This window comes from Oratosquilla oratoria, chromosome 17, assembly GCF_046742065.1.
Source record: "Oratosquilla oratoria isolate Oo_2021 chromosome 17, ASM4674206v1, whole genome shotgun sequence".
NCBI lineage: Eukaryota > Metazoa > Arthropoda > Malacostraca > Stomatopoda > Squillidae > Oratosquilla > Oratosquilla oratoria.
In genome coordinates, this window is record NC_134793.1 from 11,003,962 (window position 1) to 11,025,299 (window position 21,338).

Consider the following 21,338-nt stretch of genomic DNA (forward strand, 5'->3'; position numbering starts at 1 on the left):
ATACTATTTCTTTGTCAAATAATGTATGGACCCAGAGGCTGTTGCCAGTTTCCCAGGGGCTATGGGTTTTCTGTAGGAGAGGCCTGGAGTAATGGATTGATTGATATATTAGTGTATAATTCACCAAGGTCATGTGTTGGACTCATGATCAACAGCTATTGTATCCCCCCTGATAAGAACTCAGAGCTCATATATGACCCAAACCATGTGTGATGTTGTTACCTTACACTCTTCCTCCAAACTCCTTGCCAACCAGAGCTTGGATATTGGCTTGTAGTGCTGTAATGTTTCTCAACCCTGGCCAGGTACTTTAATTCAGATTGCAGAATTAGCAGTCAAGCACAGTACTACAACACTAGAAGCCATGTGTGTTTATTTCAGTACTGTTATAATTTTTCTTTCATTCTTGGACCTACAGTTAAATAGCAATCCTTTTTAACTGTTTCCAAAAGGCTAGCTATGGTATATCCACAAGGATGTCACATATTAATATGATTTTAGTAATAGGGCTCCTATACACATACACATATTCCTCTTTTCCAGACAAGTGCCTGGACTGTCGATTACCACACTTCAGGAGGAGTAGACAAGGACGGCTGGCAGTACGCAACAGATTTCCCCATGACCTACCATGCTCATCGCTATGTCACCGACTTGGTGCGCAGGAGGCGATGGGTGCGAAAGTGTCGCCTGATCACCAGTGGACCATGGAAGCACATGGACAAAGTTGCTCTCGTCCATGTTTCAGTTTCTGTAAGTTTTAACCAGAAAGGGCATTGCTCTGCTTATAAGGAAATGCATTATTTGTTTACTTGTCTAAAAAAGGGAGGTACAGTGATGGTGGACTGGCTGGTGAAGTTGTTTAATGTTTGTCTAAAAGAGAATAGAGTGCCGGAGGACTGGAGGAGTGCTTGTACATTTCTGCTTTACAAGTGAAAAGGGAACAAGTGTGAGTGTAGTAGTTTCAGAGGGATCAGTTTGTTGAGTGTAGTTGGGAAAACTTATGGGAGGGTTCTGATTGAGAGGATTAGGAGAGGAACAGAAGGAGTAACTGGTGAAGAACAGTGTAGGTTTAGGACAAGTAGGGGTTGCATGGATCAGATTTTTGTGGTAAAGCAGATATGTGAGAAAGCTTTAGGAAAAGGTAAGGATGATTTTGGGATTTTTGGGCTTTTATGGATATGGAAAAGCCTTATGACAGGGTAGACAGGAAGGCACTGTGGGTGGTATTGCAGACATATGGGATGGGAGGAGACTGTTGGGAGCAGTCAAGAGTTTTGGTAGGGTGGTGGAGCCTGTGTTGGAATTAGAAGTGGGTAAAGTGAGTGGTTTGATGTAGGGGTAGGACTTTGCCAGGGATGTGTTATGTTGCCTTGGCTGTTCAATTTGTATATGGATGGGGTGGTGCAAGAGGTGGATGCATTGGTGATGGGCCAGGGATTGGAGATTGTTGGAGAAGCTGGGGAAGGGTGGGAGATAAGCCAGTTGCTGTTTGCTGATGACACTGCACTTGTGGCAGGATCAGAGGAGGGATTAAAGAAGTTAGTAATGGAGTTTGGGAATGTGTGTGAAAGAAATAAGTTGAGGATGAATATAGGTGGGAGGGGGTGGGTGAGATATACGAGGGGAGAGGATAGTGGCAAATTGGAGATGAGTGTTGGGGAGAGGGACTGGAGGAAGTGAATAGCTTTGAATACTTGGGTGCGAATGTGCTGAGAGGAGTGGAGGTGGGGTGTGGATTGAGAGAGACAAGTTAATGCCTTGGGAGATTGAAAAGTGTGGTGTGAGGTAGACATTTGGGAATGGATGCTAAGAGGAGATTGTATGAAGGAATGATTGTAACAACAGCACTGTACAGGGCAGAAACATGGAATGTAAGAGAGGAAGAGTTTAAATGTGTTTGAGATGAACTGCCTAAGAATTATGGTAGGGGTTACTAGGTTGGATAGAGTTAGAAGTGAGGAGGAGAGTGGGGGTGGATGAAAGAGTGTTGGGAGGGTTTGGACACATGGAAGGAGTGAGTGAAGAGGGATTGGTGGAAGAGGTATGGAGGGCAGAGGTGGAGGGAGTGAATATGAGGGAGCAACCAAGGATGAGATGGATGGGGTGGGGGCCATTGGGAAAGAGGGTAATGTCTGTTGAGGAAGGAAAGGAGAAGATGGAAGATAGGTGAGCAGAGAGAGTGGTTGTGTATGGATGATGCTGTCATGCATGGAAGGGAGTGGGTAGGGGATGGGGTTAGTGATGGAGTATGTGTGAATGATATTTTGATGCAGCCTGAAGGGATTTCTCCCCATCTTCTCTTTTTCTGCATAAGGGGATGGAGAGGGGGGTCACTGATTAAATAAAGTGGCCTTACTGTGGATAAGCTGTGTATCTTGCTGCATTCTCTCTGACCCAGGGCAATGGGGAAAATGCAAGGATGACCCATCATCCAGGAGGATCCAAGAAAAGAGGGCTGGAGGGGTGGTGAATGGGAGTGGAGTATGTGGGGATGAAATGGGTGGGAGTTGATATATGCCTTTGACTTTGGCTGCCTCCCTTGTAAATGACTTAATTATCTCTCTTATAAGGGGGGAAGAAGCACTTGATATATAGATACAGATAGATAGACATGTTTGTTTATTTTATTGTCTATTTGGGGCCATTATGGACTCAAATTCTGTTGACATCATCTTCCAAATATGAAAAAAATATGTTTATACATGCATTCATTTGAATCTAGATATGTTAAAAAATTAGAGGATAGGAGGTAAGACCCAATGAGCATTGCTCCTTTCCTGTATACTATAATACAATTAGGCAAATACATGCATACATACCAAGGCCTGTGTGGTGCAGTGTGTAATGTTCCTGCCTCGGAATGCAGAAGCCCCAGGTTGGATCCCCAGTAAGTGCAAAAGTACTGTCATGTCTTTCCAGCCCCTCTACACAGTGGTGGACATCATAGGTGTGGAAGACCAGTATCACATATATATATCCTAGCACCTAATCAGTATAATTGAACTGATTACACTGATTTCAGACTACTCGCATACACAGCCATTCCAACATACCAAAAAACACTTCACATGCACTTCTCATCATACATTCAACCTTACTAAGCAAGATTAAGTCGCTGTGGTGGGGTACAGAGGCTGCACACTCCTTCAGGAGGCCTCATTGGAAATCCATCCTAGCTGTGTCAATAATGACGGAATAATTTCAAACATTCATTCACACATACATACCAAAAATCCTTTTCCTTCATGAAGCTAAAGAAGGACAGTTACAGAAGAGATTTGAAAAAGAATAACTTCCCATATAGAGTGATTGATGTCTGGAACAAACTAAACAGAGAAACAGTGAGTGGCAAAACTATACAAGATTTTAAGAATAAACAGGATGCGGAGAGATACGAAAACAGGTCACTATGAGCATAGCTCTCCTCCTGTAAAATACAACTAGGTAAATACAGTGCTTCCAAAGTAGTACTGAACAGCCAAGGGTGGTTTACCACCACCACTTTATAATATGATGACCTCCATCTTTTCCCTTCATCCATACCATATACCAAGGGCTTTTTCCCCCTTACAAGTGAGATAGCCAAAGTCAAAGGCATAAATCCACTTCCACCCATTTCATCCCCACATACTCCACTCCCATTCACCACCCATCCTTCCCTCTTTTCTTGGTTCTTCCTGGATGATGGGTCATCCCTACAACTTGCCCATTGCTCTGGGTCAGAAGCAGTGTAGGAAGACACAGCACATCCACAACAAGGCTGCTTCATTTAACTGGCGATCACCCCCTCTCTGTCCCCCCTAATGCAGAAAAAGGGAAGATGGGGAGAAATTTCATCGGGCTGCATCAAAATATTATTCACACATACTCCCCCCACCCACTCCCTTCCATGCATCACAGCATGATCCATACACAACCATTCTGCACTCACCTCTATCTCCTGTCTTCTCCCTTCCTTCCTCAATAGACATTCCCCTCTTTCCTAATACCCCTTTTACCCCATCCATCCATCTCATCCTTGGTCACCCCTTCATGTTCCCTTCGTCCACTCAAAAATTATATGGAACTTGTTTTTTCTTGTACCCACAGCCATTTGCAAACGCTGATGGAACAGTTGCTGTCTGGGCCGTGAGTGCAACAGGGGAAGTTGTCTATCGCCATGGAGTTACTGGAGCCAATCCTCGTGGACAGAACTGGGAGCTTGTGTCAGCTGAATGCCCATTTGTATCTGTGTGTGTGGGTGGCTGGCAAGGCACAAGTGTGTGGGGCGTCAGCAAGGATGGCAGGGCACATCTTCGTGTTTGTCTTAATCAGAAGAATCCCAAAGGTAAATTGATAGATGGCTGTATGAGCACTTGTTTCTATAGTTAAACCCTTGACTACCATGATGCCCATATAGGGTATCATTAGTTGTGAGTGTTTTAGTTGTTGCACATTTGGCAGCTGGAACTGTGGTGTGAGTTTTTGAAAATCATCGTACACCAGGCTGTTGGTGATAATAGGTCATGGATGTATGTGTGTTACTTCCTTTTTTTACGTTTTTTTTTTTTTTTTTTTTTTTTTTTTTTTTTTTTTTTTTTTTTTTTTTTTTTTTTTTTTTTTTTTTTTTTTTTTTTTTTTTTTTTTTTTTTTTTTTTTTTGTGTAGAGAGATGGAAAGATATAATTATGGACACTTGATCATGCCCCACCCTCTTTTTATGAACTATTTTTGCACATAGAAAGATGAGAGAAAGTTTATTATGAACAGGTTTGATCATGTTTTAATAATGATAGTACATACATACATATACCAAAGGCTTTTTTCCCCCATATAAGGGAGGTAGCCAAAAAATAAAGGCATAAAAACCACTCCCACCCATTCCATCCCTCTTATCTTGGCACCTCCTGGATGATCGGTCATCCCTGCATCTTGTCCACTGCCCTGGGTCTTGGGTATTGGCTGCATGTTATTGTGACAAAGTAGCATGCAGTTGATACTTTAGGGTCTATATGGGGTGCCCCTGTGGACCAAAGCCACACATCATTTTGTCTATGATAGAGGAGGATTCTGTTCACATAGAAATGATGACACTTTTATTATACTGCGACTGTCCCTCCGTTATGCTGTCCTCCAACTCCTTGTTACTGTCCTGTACCATTTCTCTGAATATTCATTTCCTTTTTTTCGCCTACCCTTTGGTGGGGAATAGAATACTGCCACCAAGGATTCCCACTTGAATTGTAAGAGGCGAGAAAAATGGGACAGGGATTAGGACTAGGCATCCTTCTCCCTGTAGATCCACAGGGGATATTCCTAAAAAAAAGTAAAGGCATAAGAGGATGTTAATAATGCTAATAATAATAATGATAACAACAATGAATGTTAGTTTGAGTTAGTGATAGAGATAGAGAGAGGTATGGACATATAGTGATGCATCATAGAATCTTTGTACATTGGGCATCCTTTTGCGCGCAAGATGTGATGCATCATCGAATTGTTGCACAACTGGCAACCCAATGTTTGTACATGAACATACGACTCATATTGAAGAGGTTAATATCTATTCATATATATTGTATTTACATACATATACCAAGGCTTTTTCCCCCTTACAAGGGAGGTAGCCAAAAAGGAAAAGGCATAGAATCATTCCCACCCATTCCATCCCTGAATACACTCCACACCCCTCCACCCTCCCTCTTATCTTAGCACCTCCTGGATGACGGGTCATCCCTGCACCTTGTCCACTGCCCTGGGTCACAATCAGTGTTGCAAGACACAGCACATCCACAGCAAGGCCACTTCATTAAGTCGGCGACCCCCCCCTCTCCGTCCCTCCATGCATAAAAGGAGAAGACGGGGAGAAATCCCTTCGGGCTGCGTCAAAATTTGCTCACACATACTACCTCACCCCCCATCCACCTCATGCATCACAACATCATCCATATACAACCATTCTCCATTCACCCCTGTCTTCTGTCCTCTCCCGTCCTTCCTCAACAGACATTCCCCTCTTCCCCAAAGCCCCCTTTACCCCATCCATCCACCTCATCCTAGGACGTCCCCTCATGTTCACTCCCTCCACATCTGCCTTCCATACCTCTTTTACTAGTCTTTCTTCACTCATTCTTTCCATGTGTCCAAACCATCCTAATACTCTTTCATCAACCCTATCTCCCAGCTCCCTTTCCACCCCTGTTCTTCTCCTCACCTCCTCATTTCTCACTCTATCTAGCCTAGTAACCCCCATCATACTTCTCAGACACCTCATCTCAAACACATTCAAACTCCTCTCTTCCTCTCTTATGTTCCATGTTTCTGCCCCATACAGTGCTGTTGGCACAATCACTCCTTCATACAGTCTCCTCTTAGCATCCATTCCCAAATGTCTATTCCTCATTACACTTTTTAATCCACCAAGGCATTTACTCGCTTCTCTCAATCTACATTCTACCTCCACCTTCACTCCACCTTTCCCTGCCACATTTGCACCCAAGTATCTAAAACTATCCACTTCCTCCAGTTGCTCTCCCTTAATGCTCACTTCCAGTCTACTGCCACTTTCACCCCTTGTACATCTCATCACCTTACTTTTACCCACATTTATCTTCAGCTTTCTTCTATCACATACTCTCCCAAACTCTGTCACCAACTTTCTCAATCCCTCCTCCGATCCTGCCACAAGCGCAGTGTCGTCCGCAAACAACAGCTGGCTCACCTCCCACTTTTCTCCATTTTCTTTAACTATCTCCAATCCCTGACCCACTACCCTTACATTTACCTCTTGCACTACCCCATCCATGTATAAGTTGAACAGCCAGGGCGACATAATGCATCCTTGACGAAGTCCCACCTTTACCTCGAACCACTCACTCTCTCCATTTCTAATCCTGACACAAGCTCTACTACTCTCATGAAACACCTTGACAGCTCCAGACCAAAAATTTTCCTCCAACTTTGCCAATATTTCTCCTTTATCTTCACTGTTTTCACCTTTCTTAACAAAATTGCTTAAATATACAATCCAGTGCTGTAATATAATAAACACATCAAGGCTATAAGATAAAATACTGTATAGACATTTCATAGACATTTATTTTACCTTTTTGAGGGTGATGAGGTTAGAGGGGTTCCGAGGCTGGGGTGGCTTGGTACTGACCACCCACTCGACGTTGTATCTCGTCGAGGAAGTCATCTATGGCTGCAGGAGTCTCAAAACCCTCAAAATCATCCGTATCATCCCCAGAATCCTCTTGTGATTTTCCTGGTTGTGGGTCGGCTGGTTTATGTCTCGGCGCGTCGGCGTAAAAATTTTGTGATCTGGGGTTGCTGCTGGGTGTTGATGTAGGCATGTTACTGTTTGTTGTAACCTTCTAGTGCTCTAATAATGAGCGAACATATTGCTTTACTGTTGATGGAGCTATCTCGCTCAAGGAGGTGCCGCATCCTGATGCCCAAGTCGATCAGTTCCTTGATGCCGGCTATGGTGAGTCCCACCCGCGTGGTTACCTGACCCTCCTCCTCCTCCTCATGTTCTCCTCTCTCCTCATCCTCAACCTCTTCCATGATGTCAGCAACTGTAACAGGGGCTGGCTGTATAATTTCCAGGATTTCACCCTCTGTTGTGTCCTCAAAACCACCTCCAGGAACTTGGCAGGCCTCTTGTGCAGCTGCCTCTGCCTCGGCCTGCACTGACTGTGGCTCACCTTCCACTCTCCTGCGCCGGTCCTCCAGCAAACCCTCCAACACATTTCCCCATGCATGGTGAATTGTCTTTTGGGTCACATTTTTCCAGAAGTGTTCAAAAAGAAATTGAATACTGTATGTACTGTAGTACAGGTAAACGTCGACTTACGATGGCCGCGACTTACGATTGTTCGACTTTACGATGACGACGACGACGACGACGATATGATAATTTAACCCCTTCCATACGGTGCCGCACACGTAGGCGTCATGAGGAGCAAGTGGATTCGCGACGCTGCCATATCGGCGTCTTGATTATATTTATTGTAGTCGCCCCTGTGTTTTTACATTCTCTCAAATGTGCCCTGAATCTCATTCTCTGTGGTTTTCAAAATTCGCGGGTGAAAGAGAGAACGATCGATATAAGCGGTGACTATATTTTATGATGCGAGTATTATTACGTCACGTCGTACGGCTGGCATTGGCTGCTGCCCGCGAGATTTAAGTTCCGTACTGAAAATACATATTATAGTGTTTGAATATGGTAAAAAGGATAAGAATAATTAAATAAACTACTGTACATGTTTAATAGGCTATATTCAGTATCTCTGGTGGTTAATATACAGGTAGGCTAGGTACAGTGACCACGGAACAGAGTGGGGATCGACTTACGATGAGATCGTCTTACGATGGCTCTATCGAAACCTAATGCCATCGTAAGTCGACGTTTACCTGTACTCACTTATTCATGGAGTGGGCCCTGAGAACAAGTAACAAGTCACTTCTAGAAAAAATGTTGCGGCTATCATGTGCCAACACTCACACACAGCGCACCGTGTAGGAGCAATGTGGTGGCCTGTACATGTAAACAAACCCTCAACCAATCAGCATGCAGCTCAAGCCAATAAAGATGGCCGCTGCACGTAACATCATGGGGGCATGTGATAGCAGCCTCACGCCACGTGATATGAAAATTTGGGCTAGAGGCGCGAGATGGCAGCCAATTTGATGCATGATACAAAAATTGTGTCAGCTAGTATGCGCGATAGTAGTAAAATGCGTTAGCTGAACATGCAATTGCTGGGGGATAGGTATATATATATATATATATATATATATATATATATATATATATATATATATGCAGAAACCTCACTTCACCATGGGGTACATATACAAAAAACACAGGAGAAATTCAAAGCATAGACAGTAAGATCTTTCATAAATATGCTTTGAATTTCTCCTGTGTTTTTTTTCACACACACATATATATATATATATATATATATATATATATATATATATATATATATATATATATATATATATATATATATATATATTTTACCTTGTAGTGTACAAGAAAGGAGCACTGCTAATTGGGTCCTATCTCCTACTTTCCAGTTTATTATACCCAACTTCTGATTTCATTCCATAAAATCAAGCCTTCTAGTAAGTCAGATTCTCTTAAATTAAGTTTCTGCATACCAGGTGCTTGTATTACTTTGGGAGGAAAGATTTTCAACATTCATTGTAGAGTCCACCTCATTTCACATACATTATTTAGAACCTCTTTTAGAGTATATAACTGCAAAAATGTTGGGAAAAAATATATTGTTGAAGGAGTTTAATCAATCAATCCATTGCCCCTGGTCTCTATTGTAGAAGACCTGCAGCTTTCGGGTAACTGGCAACAGCTTCTGGGTGGGTCCACAAGTCACTCGGGGAAGATGTATTGTGTTGTTGTCTAGGGATTGTTAGTATGGGGGATTGTAGTATAAGGTGTTATATCCTCTGTTTGCTGGTTGCATCTGGGGCCAGGCCTATTCTATGTTGATACTGTTTTAGTGCTGAGTGGTTTCTTGAAGGGGCTAAAGGCATGAACCCATATAAATGTTTACTTAAAAAATACCTCTCCCCTTTCAACTTGATAACAGGGACCCACTGGCTCAATGTAGATGCTCCACCTGATGCCCCCCTTCAGGAGGTTGCTGTTGGAGGAGGAGGACCTGAAGGTGTGACAGTGTGGGGAGTTGACTCACGAGGCATCTTGTACCGCCGCTTGAATACTCAGCCACTTTTCCCAGAGGGCACTGCATGGCTCCAGGTAATATTCATTTGGTTTACATATTGATTTTTAATTTCTTCATAATAGGGAAGTTTTTGTGCTTCATAAATACAGATATTTACCAAATGGGGCAGGGCTTACTAAGCCAAACACCCACCCTCTACCCATCCCACATCCATTTGTTGTTCCTTTTATCTCATGTACTTGTTGATATATGGTCATCCCAGTCCTCCACCCATTGCTTTGCTCAGAAGCAATGCAAGAAGTCACAGTACCACAACATTGCCTGATGGCTCAAGTTGACTTACCTCCACCACTTCATTACATTACACTTTCCCCAGACACTTCCTTGCCACTCTTTTACTTTGTAATTTATGTCCACATCCACAACTAATCCTTCATTCACTGCCAGCTTGAAAATTAGGTACATATGTACATGCATACATATACCATAGGCTTTTTTTCCCTTATAAGGGAGGTAGCCAAAAAACAAAGGCATAAAAAACACTCCCACCCATTCCACCCCTACCACATTCCATTCCCCTCCCTCCCTCACATCTTGGCACCTCCTGGATGACGGGTCATCCCTGGATCCACCCACTGCCCTGGGTCAGAAGCAGTGTCACAAGACACAGCACATCCACAGCAAGGCCTCTTCATTAATTCAGCGACTCTCCCCCCCTCTCCATTCCCTCATGCAGAAAAGGAGATGGGGAGAAATCCCTTTGGACTGCATCAATTTATTTATCATACATACTCCTTCACCCCCCATCCCCCACCCACTCAACCTCATGCATCACAGCATCATCCATACACAACCATTCTCCATTCACCACTATCTTCTGTCCTCGCCCATCCTTCCTCAACAGACATTCCCCTCTTTCCCAATGCCCCTTTTACCATCCATCCATCTCATCCTAGGTCGCCCCCTCATGTTCACTCCTTCCAGATCTGCCTTCCACACCTCTTTTACTAATCTTCCTTCACTCATTCTTTCCATGTGTCCAAACCATTCCCAATACTCTCTTATCCACCATATTTCCCAACTTCCTTTCCACCCCCGTTCTCCTCTTCGCCTCATTTCTCACTCTATCCAGCCTGGTAACCCCTATCATACTTCTCAGACACCTTATCTCAAACACATTCAAACTCCTCTCTTCTTCTCTTATGTTCCATGTTTCTGCCCCATACAGTGCTGTTGGCACAATCACTCCTTCATTCTCCTCTTAGCATCCATTCCCATATGTCTATTTCTCATTACACTTTAATCCACCAAGGCATTTACTCGCTTCTCTCAATCTACATTCTACCTCCACCTTTCCTGCCACATTCACATCCAAGTATCTAAAAATATCCAATTCCTTTGGTCTCTCTCCATTAATACTCACTTCCAGTCTGCTGCCACTTTCACCCCTTGTACATCTCATCACCTTACTTTTACCTACATTTATCTTCAACTTCCTTCTTTCACACACTTTCCCAAACTCTGTCACTAACAACCTCCTCAATCCTTCCTCTGATCCTGCTACAAGTACAGTGTCATCTGCAAACAACAGCTGGCTTATCTCCCATTTTTTCTCCATTTTCTTTAACCATCTCCAATCCCTGACCCACCACCCTTGCATTTACCTCTTGCACCACCCCATCCATGTATAAATTGAACAGCCAGGGTTACATAACACATCGCTGACAAAGTCCCACCTTTACCTCAAACCACTCACTCTCTCCATTTCTAATCCTGACACACACTCTACTACTCTCATAAAAACTCTTGACCGCTCCTAAAAGCATTCCTCTTATCCCATATATCTGCATAACCTCCCACAGTGCCTTCCTGTCTACCCTGTCATAAGCCTTTTCCAAATCCATAAAAGCCCAAAAAACATCTTTACCTTTTCCTATAGCTTTCTCACATATGTCTTACTACAAAAATCTGATCTAAGCAACCCCTACCTGTCCTAAACCCACACTGTTCCTCACCAATTACTCCCTCTGTTCCTCACCTAATCTTCTCAATGAGGACCCTCCCATAAACCTTCCCAACTACACTTAACAAGCTAATCCCTCTGAAACTACTACACTCACACTTGTCCCCTTTTCCCTTGTAAAGTGGATCTATACAGGCACTCCTCCAGTCCTCCAGCACTCTACCCTCTCTTAAACAAACATTGAATAACCTCACCAACCAGTCTACCATCACTGTCCCTCCTTTTTTCAGACATTCTGCAAGACATCCATGCAGATCAGGTGCCTTACCTGCTCTCATCATCTTAACAACTGCCTTCACTTCATCCTTCCTTATTTCTCCTCCATTTTCCTCACTCATCACAGTCATTTTCTTAGCACTTCCCACTGCAACTACCTTTCCCTCCCTATCCTTCACATTTAGCAACTCCCTAAAATACTCTACCCATCTTCCTCTTACTGCCTTCTCTTCCATTACCATCTCTCCATCTGTACCTTTTACCTTTTCTTCTCTACTTGATTTGCCTCCTCTTCCTCTCTTAATTTCTCTCCAAAACATCTTTTTATTACTTTCAAAATTTTCTGTCATAATCTTACCCCATTTCACATCTGCTCTCCTGTATGCCTCCTTTATCTTATGCTTTACTTCTCTTTTCTTTTCTTTGTACCTCTCATATGACTCCCTCATCCTATTTTGTAACCAATCTGTGAAATCTTGCTTCTTCTCTTTTCAACCTTCTTTGTTTCCTCATCCCACCACTCACTACCCTCTCTTCCATTTCCTCCCATCTTCCTTGTTCCACACACCATCTTTGCACACCTTGTGACTCCTTCCTTGAACCAACTCCATTCCTCCTCCACTCCTAGCACTACTCTATCCTTCACTCCCTCCCACTCCTCTTTTAGCTTCTTCTTGTACTCCTTCTCCTTTTCTTTCACATTTAAGCAGTTCACTCTAAGCACCTCTACCTTTTGTCCTTTTCCTCTTTCTCCATCTATCCTCCACTCTCAACTTACCTTCCACCAGAAAATTATCTGATATCCCCCACTCTCTCCCTTTAGAACATGTACATCCCTAACTCTTCCTATTGTACTCCTATCTGCCACTACATAGTTCATTAACGCTCTATCTACCACCCTTCCATCCACCGCCCTCTTCCATGTAGATGAGTATAAACATATATCAAGGTTGCCCATTCAAGAGTGGACTAGTCTCTCAGCTTTGTATGGTCACCTGTTACTAGCCACAATAGTACTCTTTTAAGGGTGTCACTAGTCCTCAACAGGTTATTTGAGATTGCTATGAGGAATAGAATTGCCTGACATTAATCAGAGTAAAACTTGTTGATGCAACAGTAGTCCTCAGTAGATTGATCTCATAGATTGTGTACATTGATGAATTCATCATCTTCATTGCATCTTTGATGATAATTGGCTTCCCCCTAAATGTATGGTGAATGTTTCTTCCCCACAGGTGTGTCCTGAAGAAGTTCGCAGCATTAGTGCAAGCGGACAAGGCGAGCTGTGGGCTGTGTTGTCTTCAGTTACACTTGGTAAGGGGGAGGTGAGAGGTGTGATTGGTCGGAGAGAAGGAGTGACCAATGAGACCCCAGGTGGTACAGGCTGGAACTATGCTGCAGGGAGTGGATGGAGCCAAGTGTGTGCAAGAGTGGGACTCCCACTTTGACATAGTCACTGTGGTGGCAGATCGTCAACCTTTAACTCTTCTAGTTATGGCCATGGTTAGTGAAGAATCAGCACTGAGGATGGGACCATGGGAAAACATTTTAACAAAATTAAAATAAAACAAATTTTTATCTGTGTTGTATTGATGTAGGTCTGTTTCTGCAACAACAACAAAATGGGGGGGGAAATAAGTTCATAGAGAAATGTTGGATCTGGTTCAGAGACTGGGTGGCAGTTCCCTGGGGCTGCTACTTCAGAAGGATGTAATATAGATTTTGAAGGAAGTCAAGAGGAAGATAATTTTCTCCAAGTTTCATCATCAAGGACAACCATTAGGATACCCATCATGTAACATAAACATTAGGAAAGGTAGAGACTGTTTGTGAGAGTAAGGCAGCACCCCAGTTGCCATTTTCAGTAAAAAAAAAAAAAAAGAATACTACTCCCATTGTGAAGAGGGAAAAATTACTTATTGAAAGAAATATATAGGTATACATATAGACTGAGAAGGAATAATGATCAAGGAAAATTTGTACAATTCAATAGTCACCAGATGTCACATCTTCCCTCCTGAAGTTCATCCTCAAACAAGAAGGTCGTAGCTGGATAAAATCACCTAGTGACATCAAGAAAAATATATACAAAAATTATCCCAACTGTCTATGGATTGAGAGAGGCTGCAACCCCCTAAACAGTGGATGGATGGAGCTAGGGTGGGAAGTTCCATAAGATGAATTGAATTACCTAGCAGCATAAAAAAAGTATGTAAGAACAGTCCTAGGCAGCTACTAGTTAATAATGCAATTGGGATTTCCTTTGTTGATAATTTTGTTTGATTTTAAGTGTCTCACTTTTTTTTCAATGGTGCATCAGTAATTAAAGGTCACATAAGAGGGACAAGTGTCATGGGGATGGAAGGTGAACATGTTCTCCCATGCCTGATCACCTCATTTGTTAATGGTGAAAATGTGGAATTACAAAGACTAACACAATTCCATGTCAACAACAGATACTACAGTAGTGTAGTTATAAAGCAACATAGCATGCCATCAGTTACTGATATTCCAATAAACCCACCCTAACAAAGACAAAGAAAACATTACCCTGTTTGATAGAAATCATCCACGGGACATAAAACTAATGAAAGTATCATCCAAGATATCATCATTATAAAACATCAAAATTACTGATCCTAACATTTTAATCACCAAATATTACAAAAACTGGAAGACATAAAAAAATACATCAAAAAAGACAGCAATATTGGCCTTCCAATCCAATATTGCCTCTACAAGAAAGCCAAGTCATCTACTGACACAACTGCATCAGTGAGAACTGAGGGCTTCTTTCATATGTCAGAATGACGAGGCCCAAGCTGTTGAGATGGTTAACATGTTACCCACAAAACAGAGCCATAAAGAATTATTACACCACTAAACCCAAAACTTACCTTACCTGTCAAAATTTAGAAGAAAAAAGAACAATGATATTGGAAAAAAAAAGATTGACCACCAACTCACATTCTTGGAAGACATCTACATTACAGAATTGAAACCATCCATGAATACTCAAACAGCAAACTTCCAATTTCTCCCATCTCAAAGATGTATATCATATAATCCCATTATTTGTATTGGCTAATGCACAGCCAATCAGAAATGTTGATTTTATTAGTGAACATGCATTACTGACCAGTCATATGACAGTCACCCACTATGAATACTCTAGACACATGCACAAAGCATTCAGCAAAGACAAAATGTTCCAACCCACAGACTTCTATTTCGCAGTTTATCAATACATCTATGCAAATTAGTCTGAAATATAGACCTCAACAATAAGCTAAGAAAAAAATGCAGAAATAGCTGTTTCTTTCAGCCTCCTCTGTCTGCAATTATATACCAAAATGTATTTTTTTTTCTTTCCTTCCTCCTTTAATTCCTTCCTTCCTTATAAGGGAAGGATAGCCAAGTCAAAGCATACATCCACTCTACACCCATCCCACAACCATCCAAGAAAACATTCATTGTCCCTCCAACAGTCTTAGATTCTTATAGATGAAGGTTTATGCAAACTGCTTCATTACTTGGTAACTCCAGTGTTCCCCCCCACTACACACACACATCCACTGGAAAAATATACAGAGAGACAAGAAGTCCCTTCTGGCCACATCATTTCCTCATCCATTTACAGTCTCTGTTCACACCTATCTTTTGCCTCTCTTCCTTCCTCAACAGACAATTCTCTTGCATTCAGTGCTCCTTCACAACATTTATCCACTTCATTCTACTCTCTATTCTCCTCATGTAGGTATTTCTTTTAATATGCCCAAACCATTTTAGTGTGTGTGTGTGTGTGTATTTACCTAATTGTAGTATACAGGAAAGGAGCAATGTTCATTTGGTTTCATCTCCTATTTTCTAATTTTTTATCATACCTAATCTCAGATTCATGTCCAGTTCCAACTTTATATATGTGTGTGCGTGTGCAATATATATATATATATATATATCTTTCTCTTTCTCCTCCCTCCTCTCCCTCTCCCCTCCCCAAATAATTAACCTTTATATCAGAAGGGATAGCCGCTTCTAATAAGAGCAATATAAAAGATGGTTCTCCAGATTGGAGGTCAGTAGGTGAAGCCAAGGAAGTTGAACCTTTTCAGGTATGCATATGTCACATCTTGATGATAACATTCCTAATGCCAAAGACTCTTCACATTGGAACGTTTGTATAATTATTGCTTCATGCTGCATTTCTGTGCCTTTAAAGACAGTCATCAACCAAATCTGCATTTGTCAGTCTTATGGCATTTTTATGAGCATCTTTGGATCCAGTGTTGTGCTTGGGTCATCCAGGAAGCTTTGAAGATTTCTTCTTGATGTACAGTTAGGTTTAGAAATTTATGTATACAGTATTGGTTATCAATGTTTATATACTATGAAGTGTTGAGCATCTATATTGTTCATGTCTGGTTCTATAGATTGATTTCATGCTGCTTGACTGAAGTAGAGTTGTGTTCACAGGATGTTTGCAAAGATTTAGTAGATCAGTAACTAGTATTTTAAGATCACCAGCCATATCTTTAGTATTTTATACCTTACTTTTCATATATATCCTGTTGGAGTGAAAGAAGCTGGAAGTAATTTTGCAAAAAATATATACATTCTCTTTTTACACTTGTAGTCATTAAGTTTAGATTTATTTTGATATTTTATGTTCATGGTTTATATATATATATATATATATATATATATATATATATATATATATATATATATATATCATTAAAGTGAATGGCAAGCTTGTTATGACAGAGCTTCTTGTCGTATTTTTCTCTCTTTCTTAGAGTAATCTTGCCTTCTGTAGGCAGTAACCTTAATAAATCTCTGTATGTCATGCTGTGGAATAACATACATAATTTAAAAAAGCCAGAATGCATTTTCACACCTCTTGGTGCTTTCTCAGTGGTAGGTAAGAATCTAAGGTCTGGGCTGGTGTGTGTGGATTATATATGGTACAGGCTGTGAGATTTTGTCTAGTCATCAATGTGGGATTTTGTCTGGTCATCGATGTGGGATTTTGTCTGGTTGGTGTCGCCGGAGCTCCGTGTCGTCCCGTAGGTTGGGGGGTGGCTTGTATCTGTGTTCTCTGTCTCGTTTTCATGGGGGAATGATCCTCTCACACTTGGTAGGATTTTTAAGTCCTCGAGTTGGGTATTCATTCCCGGGGATAGATCCTTAATATACAAAGCTTCTAATATGGGTAATCGTCATGGGTCTTTGTTGTAATCAATAATCTCTGTATTCTGTGTTAGGTCTTCTCTTCTTAACTTTGCTTGATGGACTTCGCTAGAGTTAGAAAGAGGATCACAAGTCCTAATTAACAATGGTTTTAGCAATAGAGGCATTGAAAAAGTGACCAAGAAAATAATGGAAAATTGGTACTAGGATGTTAAACCAGCAAATGTAGCAGACAATCCAGCGCAGAACGTTATCAACATATAATACAAATCCTTCTTCTCCACTGCTTACAAGGAGGATGAGAGAGTGATGCAACAAATCATAAAGAGAAACATCAAGCCCACTGAATCAAGCTCCAAAATTAATTTTATTATTTACTACCAAAAGAAAAAACCTTGAACCTACTCCTAAGGAACAACACCAGGCAGATCATTGATGAGCTTCCAAAATCTCATGTTGTATATAGGTACACATGCAAACATGGGGACTGTGCGACCCATCCTACTACCTATATCAGCATGACCACCATGAGGCTCTCGTGTCATCTGTCATACCACCTAAACTCAGGAGCACCTAAAAATCATCACAGCGAAGTCCACCAAGCAAAGTTAAGAAGAGAAGACCTAACACAGTATACGGAGATTATAGATTACAACAAAGACCCACGATGATTACCCATATTAGAAGCTTTGTATTTTAAGGATCTATCCCCGGGAATGAATACTCAACTTGAGGACTTAAAAATCCTACCAAGTGTGAGAAGATCATTCCCCAATGAAAACGAAACAAAGAACACAGATACACACCACCCCCAACCTACAGGACGACACGGAGCTCTGGCGACGCCAACCAGACAAAATCCCACATCGACGGCCAGACAAAATCCCACATTGCCGACTAGACAAAATCCCACAGCCTGTACCATATATAATCCACACACACCAGCCCAGCCCTTAGATTCTTGCCTGCCACTGAGGAAGCACCAAGAGGTATGAAAACACATTCTGGCTTTTTTAAATTATGTATGTTATTACACAACATGACATAGGGAGATTTATTAAGGTTACTGCCTACAGAAGGCAAGATTACTCTCAGAAAGAGAGAAAAATACGACCAGAAGCTCTGTCTTAACAAGCCTGCCATTCACTTTAATGAAGTATGCTTGAGGGAAAACCTGCCCATTTACACTATGAATGTATATATATATATATATATATATATATATATATATATATATATAAAATAAGTGGATTATGATGGAAGGAGACAGTGAGAAATTTAGAGTATTTTATTCCTATGTGTTTGCATAGCAACCATCTACAGGAAATATCTTATAGGTTGTAACATAGTATAATGTATAACATGGTATTAGGGCAGGTCACTTAGTAAGGCCTGATGTGATCTTCTTTACAGCAAAGGTGCCATTTTCATGCCTAAATCCATTTGGCTGTTCCCTGTCCTTTACTTCAGTACCTGTGTTAACACATTCATCCTCCTGCTCCTGAATTTTATTCCACTATAACACTTGCCAGTTTAAGAAACCCTTCCCTGTGGTTTGCTGTCTTTTGTTGCAATGTATGCAGCTTCCACCATTCTTCTGACATTCCTCTCCATTCAGTCCCATCTCCTATTTTTAGTTTTTTATCATACCTCAAATTCATGTCCAGTTCCATCTTTATATGTGTGTGTAATATATATATGTATATATATATATATATATTTTTTTTTTCTCATCTTTCTTTTTCTTTTCTATTTCTATTTCTTTTTCTTTCTCTTTTTCTCTTTCTCCTTTTCTCTCTCTGTCTTTCCCTCACCCCTCTCTTTCCTCTATCTCCTCTCTCTCTCTCTCTCTCTCTCTCTCTCTCTCTCTCTCTCTCTCTCTCTCTCTCTCTCTCTCTCTCTCTCTCTCTCTCTCTCCATTCTCTCTCTCTCTCTCTCTCTCTCTCTCTCTCTCTCTCTCTCTCTCTCTCTCTCCATTCTCTCTCTCTCTCTCTCTCTCTCTCTCTCTCTCTCTCTCTCTCTCTCTCTCTCTCTCTCTCTCTCCATTCTCTCTTTCTGTCTCTCTCCATTCTCTTTCTCTGTCTCTCTATTCTCTCTCTCTCTCTCTCCCTCTCTCTCTCTCTATCCTCTCTCTCTCTATCCTCTCTCTCTCTCTCTCTCTCTCTCTCTCTCTCTCTCTCTCTCTCTCTCTCTCTCTCTCTCTCTCTCCATTCTCTCTCTCTCTCTCTCTCTCTCTCTCTCTCTCTCTCTCTCTCTCTCTCTCTCTCTCTCCTCACTCCTCACTCTTCTTTCTCTCTTTCTCCAAATAATTAACCTTTATATTAGAAGGGATAACTTCTGATAAGAGCAGTATAAAAGATGGTTCTCCAGATTGTAGGTCAGTGGGTGAAGTCTCCCACATGTAGCATTAAGGACTTAGGCAACTTCCATTCTCTAATGTCTGCTTTGTGTTCAGACAGTCTTTTGCCCACTCCCCATCCACTCTCTCCATAATACACACATAGACACTGCAAACAAGGGATGCAATGAGCCACACTTTTATTGTTATCCTCTTTTTGACTTCTAGTTTTCACCAGGTCCCCAATTCTTGTACTCATGCATTCACCACATCCAGTCTTGCCCTTCCTAGGCACCTGTATACAACTGGAATCTTTCAACCTAGGAAAGACTTGTGTATTTCTTTATTGGTGTCTGCTCAACCTGCTTTCTACCTGTTATGCCTTCCTCTTTGAGCTTGCTATCATGCCCTCCATGTATCTGAGTCTTTTTAAGGTTTTCTCTATATATTGTAACTTGTTTTCAAACTACCCTGTGCTGCAAATCCTATAGGCTTTGAAAAAAAAATCTATAAGAACATAGGAATTCTTACTGTGTGCCAATAAATAGTGAAGGAAGTCATCTCAGTTGGTTGGTTTCCCATACACAAAGAATTCTACACTTGTATCCTCTTTCCATATCAGTGTATCCAAAAAGAAAATTATCTCATATTGCTCTTTGATGATAAACTGTATATCTTCATTAATGCTATTAAGCATCTATAAGTTTTGGTTAATGTCCATGTCCACCAAAACAACTATTATTACGTCATCTATATACTTTGCCCAAACCAATCTTTCTCCCTTGATCTCCGCATATTTGTCTTTTTCCAAAGATTCCATGTATAGAGAGGCCATTAGTTCAGAAAGCATTAAACAGTGGTGAGTCTATGAACCTTCCTTTTCATTCATCTAAAAGAACTGAGGAAGGTAGATCCCACCATTTTGAGAATATTCAGGGGGAATTACAGCATTTGTATGTGAGGAGTGGGTGTAATGAAATAGGACGAACTTATCCTCAAGAATGTTATCCAATGTGAAAATTTAAGCACTGTCCCCAAGTCTTAGTTTTGATAAGTGCCAGTAGGAGGAAATACAGTGATTTTGATATTAGTTATGAATGGAATGAGAATGTGGAAAAAAGCTTTAAACAAGGAGTGATTACATGCTATAGTGCTTTGGTGAGTAAGAAAGACTGCATAATCACCAGTTAGGTAAGGATGAGGGCATTTTTCTTAATGCAAGCAGATAAAGGAGGAGAGGTTGTAGTGATGAATAGGTGCGATTGTGAGAGTAAAATGTTGGAGTTGTAAAATAATACATTAAAGGGGAGCAGGGAGCTGTCACCAATTGTCAGCTCTCCATGTATGAAAGAGTGTAGGAAATACAGTTGAAGTTGATAGATATCTTGGGCCCAGTCCCAAAGACCAAGTGTCTGCCCCTCAGGGCTACACTTCTTGATGGAAGAGAGGCGGTTGACAGGATTTGAAAATAGTACAGATCACCACATGCAGGTATCTGCTATAGGTTCCTAAAATCATAATGGTTGATATTAAATGGTATATAATTTAAAATACATAAGCACTTTCTTTGAAAACTATCTTAGAGTTCTTTGGATGAGTTTGTGATAATAACGATAAATATTGTTTTGAATTTCACTTAGTAGAAACCTGCTTGTCACTGATGAACAGGAGGGGAGAAGTTATCACATGTCATTTCTCATTACATGAAATTATGATATTTTAAGTTTATAGGTCATCTTGGGAATGTCAAGCCCTTGTGGGACCACCTCAATCTACAGGAATGGGTGTTGACAAGTTTGAAAGAGGGACAGTAAGAAGATGGTTCACTTTGATAGCCATCACTAGCAGGCATCCATTGTTGATCCATG

The 21,338-nt window shown here is 41.2% G+C and overlaps 1 protein-coding gene across 2 annotated transcripts in view; it reads left to right on the forward strand.

Moving 5' to 3' along the window:
• Window positions 1–16,668, forward strand: part of LOC143034399 (tectonin beta-propeller repeat-containing protein 1-like) — a 78,243-nt gene extending 61,575 nt beyond the window's left edge. For both annotated transcript variants that reach the window (XM_076200399.1, XM_076200398.1), the window contains exons 19-22: window positions 544–753; window positions 4,093–4,330; window positions 9,608–9,777; window positions 13,178–16,668. In XM_076200399.1, the coding sequence (XP_076056514.1) occupies window positions 544–753; window positions 4,093–4,330; window positions 9,608–9,777; window positions 13,178–13,390 (831 nt within the window). In that variant the 3' untranslated portion in view covers window positions 13,391–16,668. The remainder of the gene's footprint in view (window positions 1–543; window positions 754–4,092; window positions 4,331–9,607; window positions 9,778–13,177) is intronic.
• The last annotated feature ends 4,670 nt before the right edge of the window (window positions 16,669–21,338 follow it).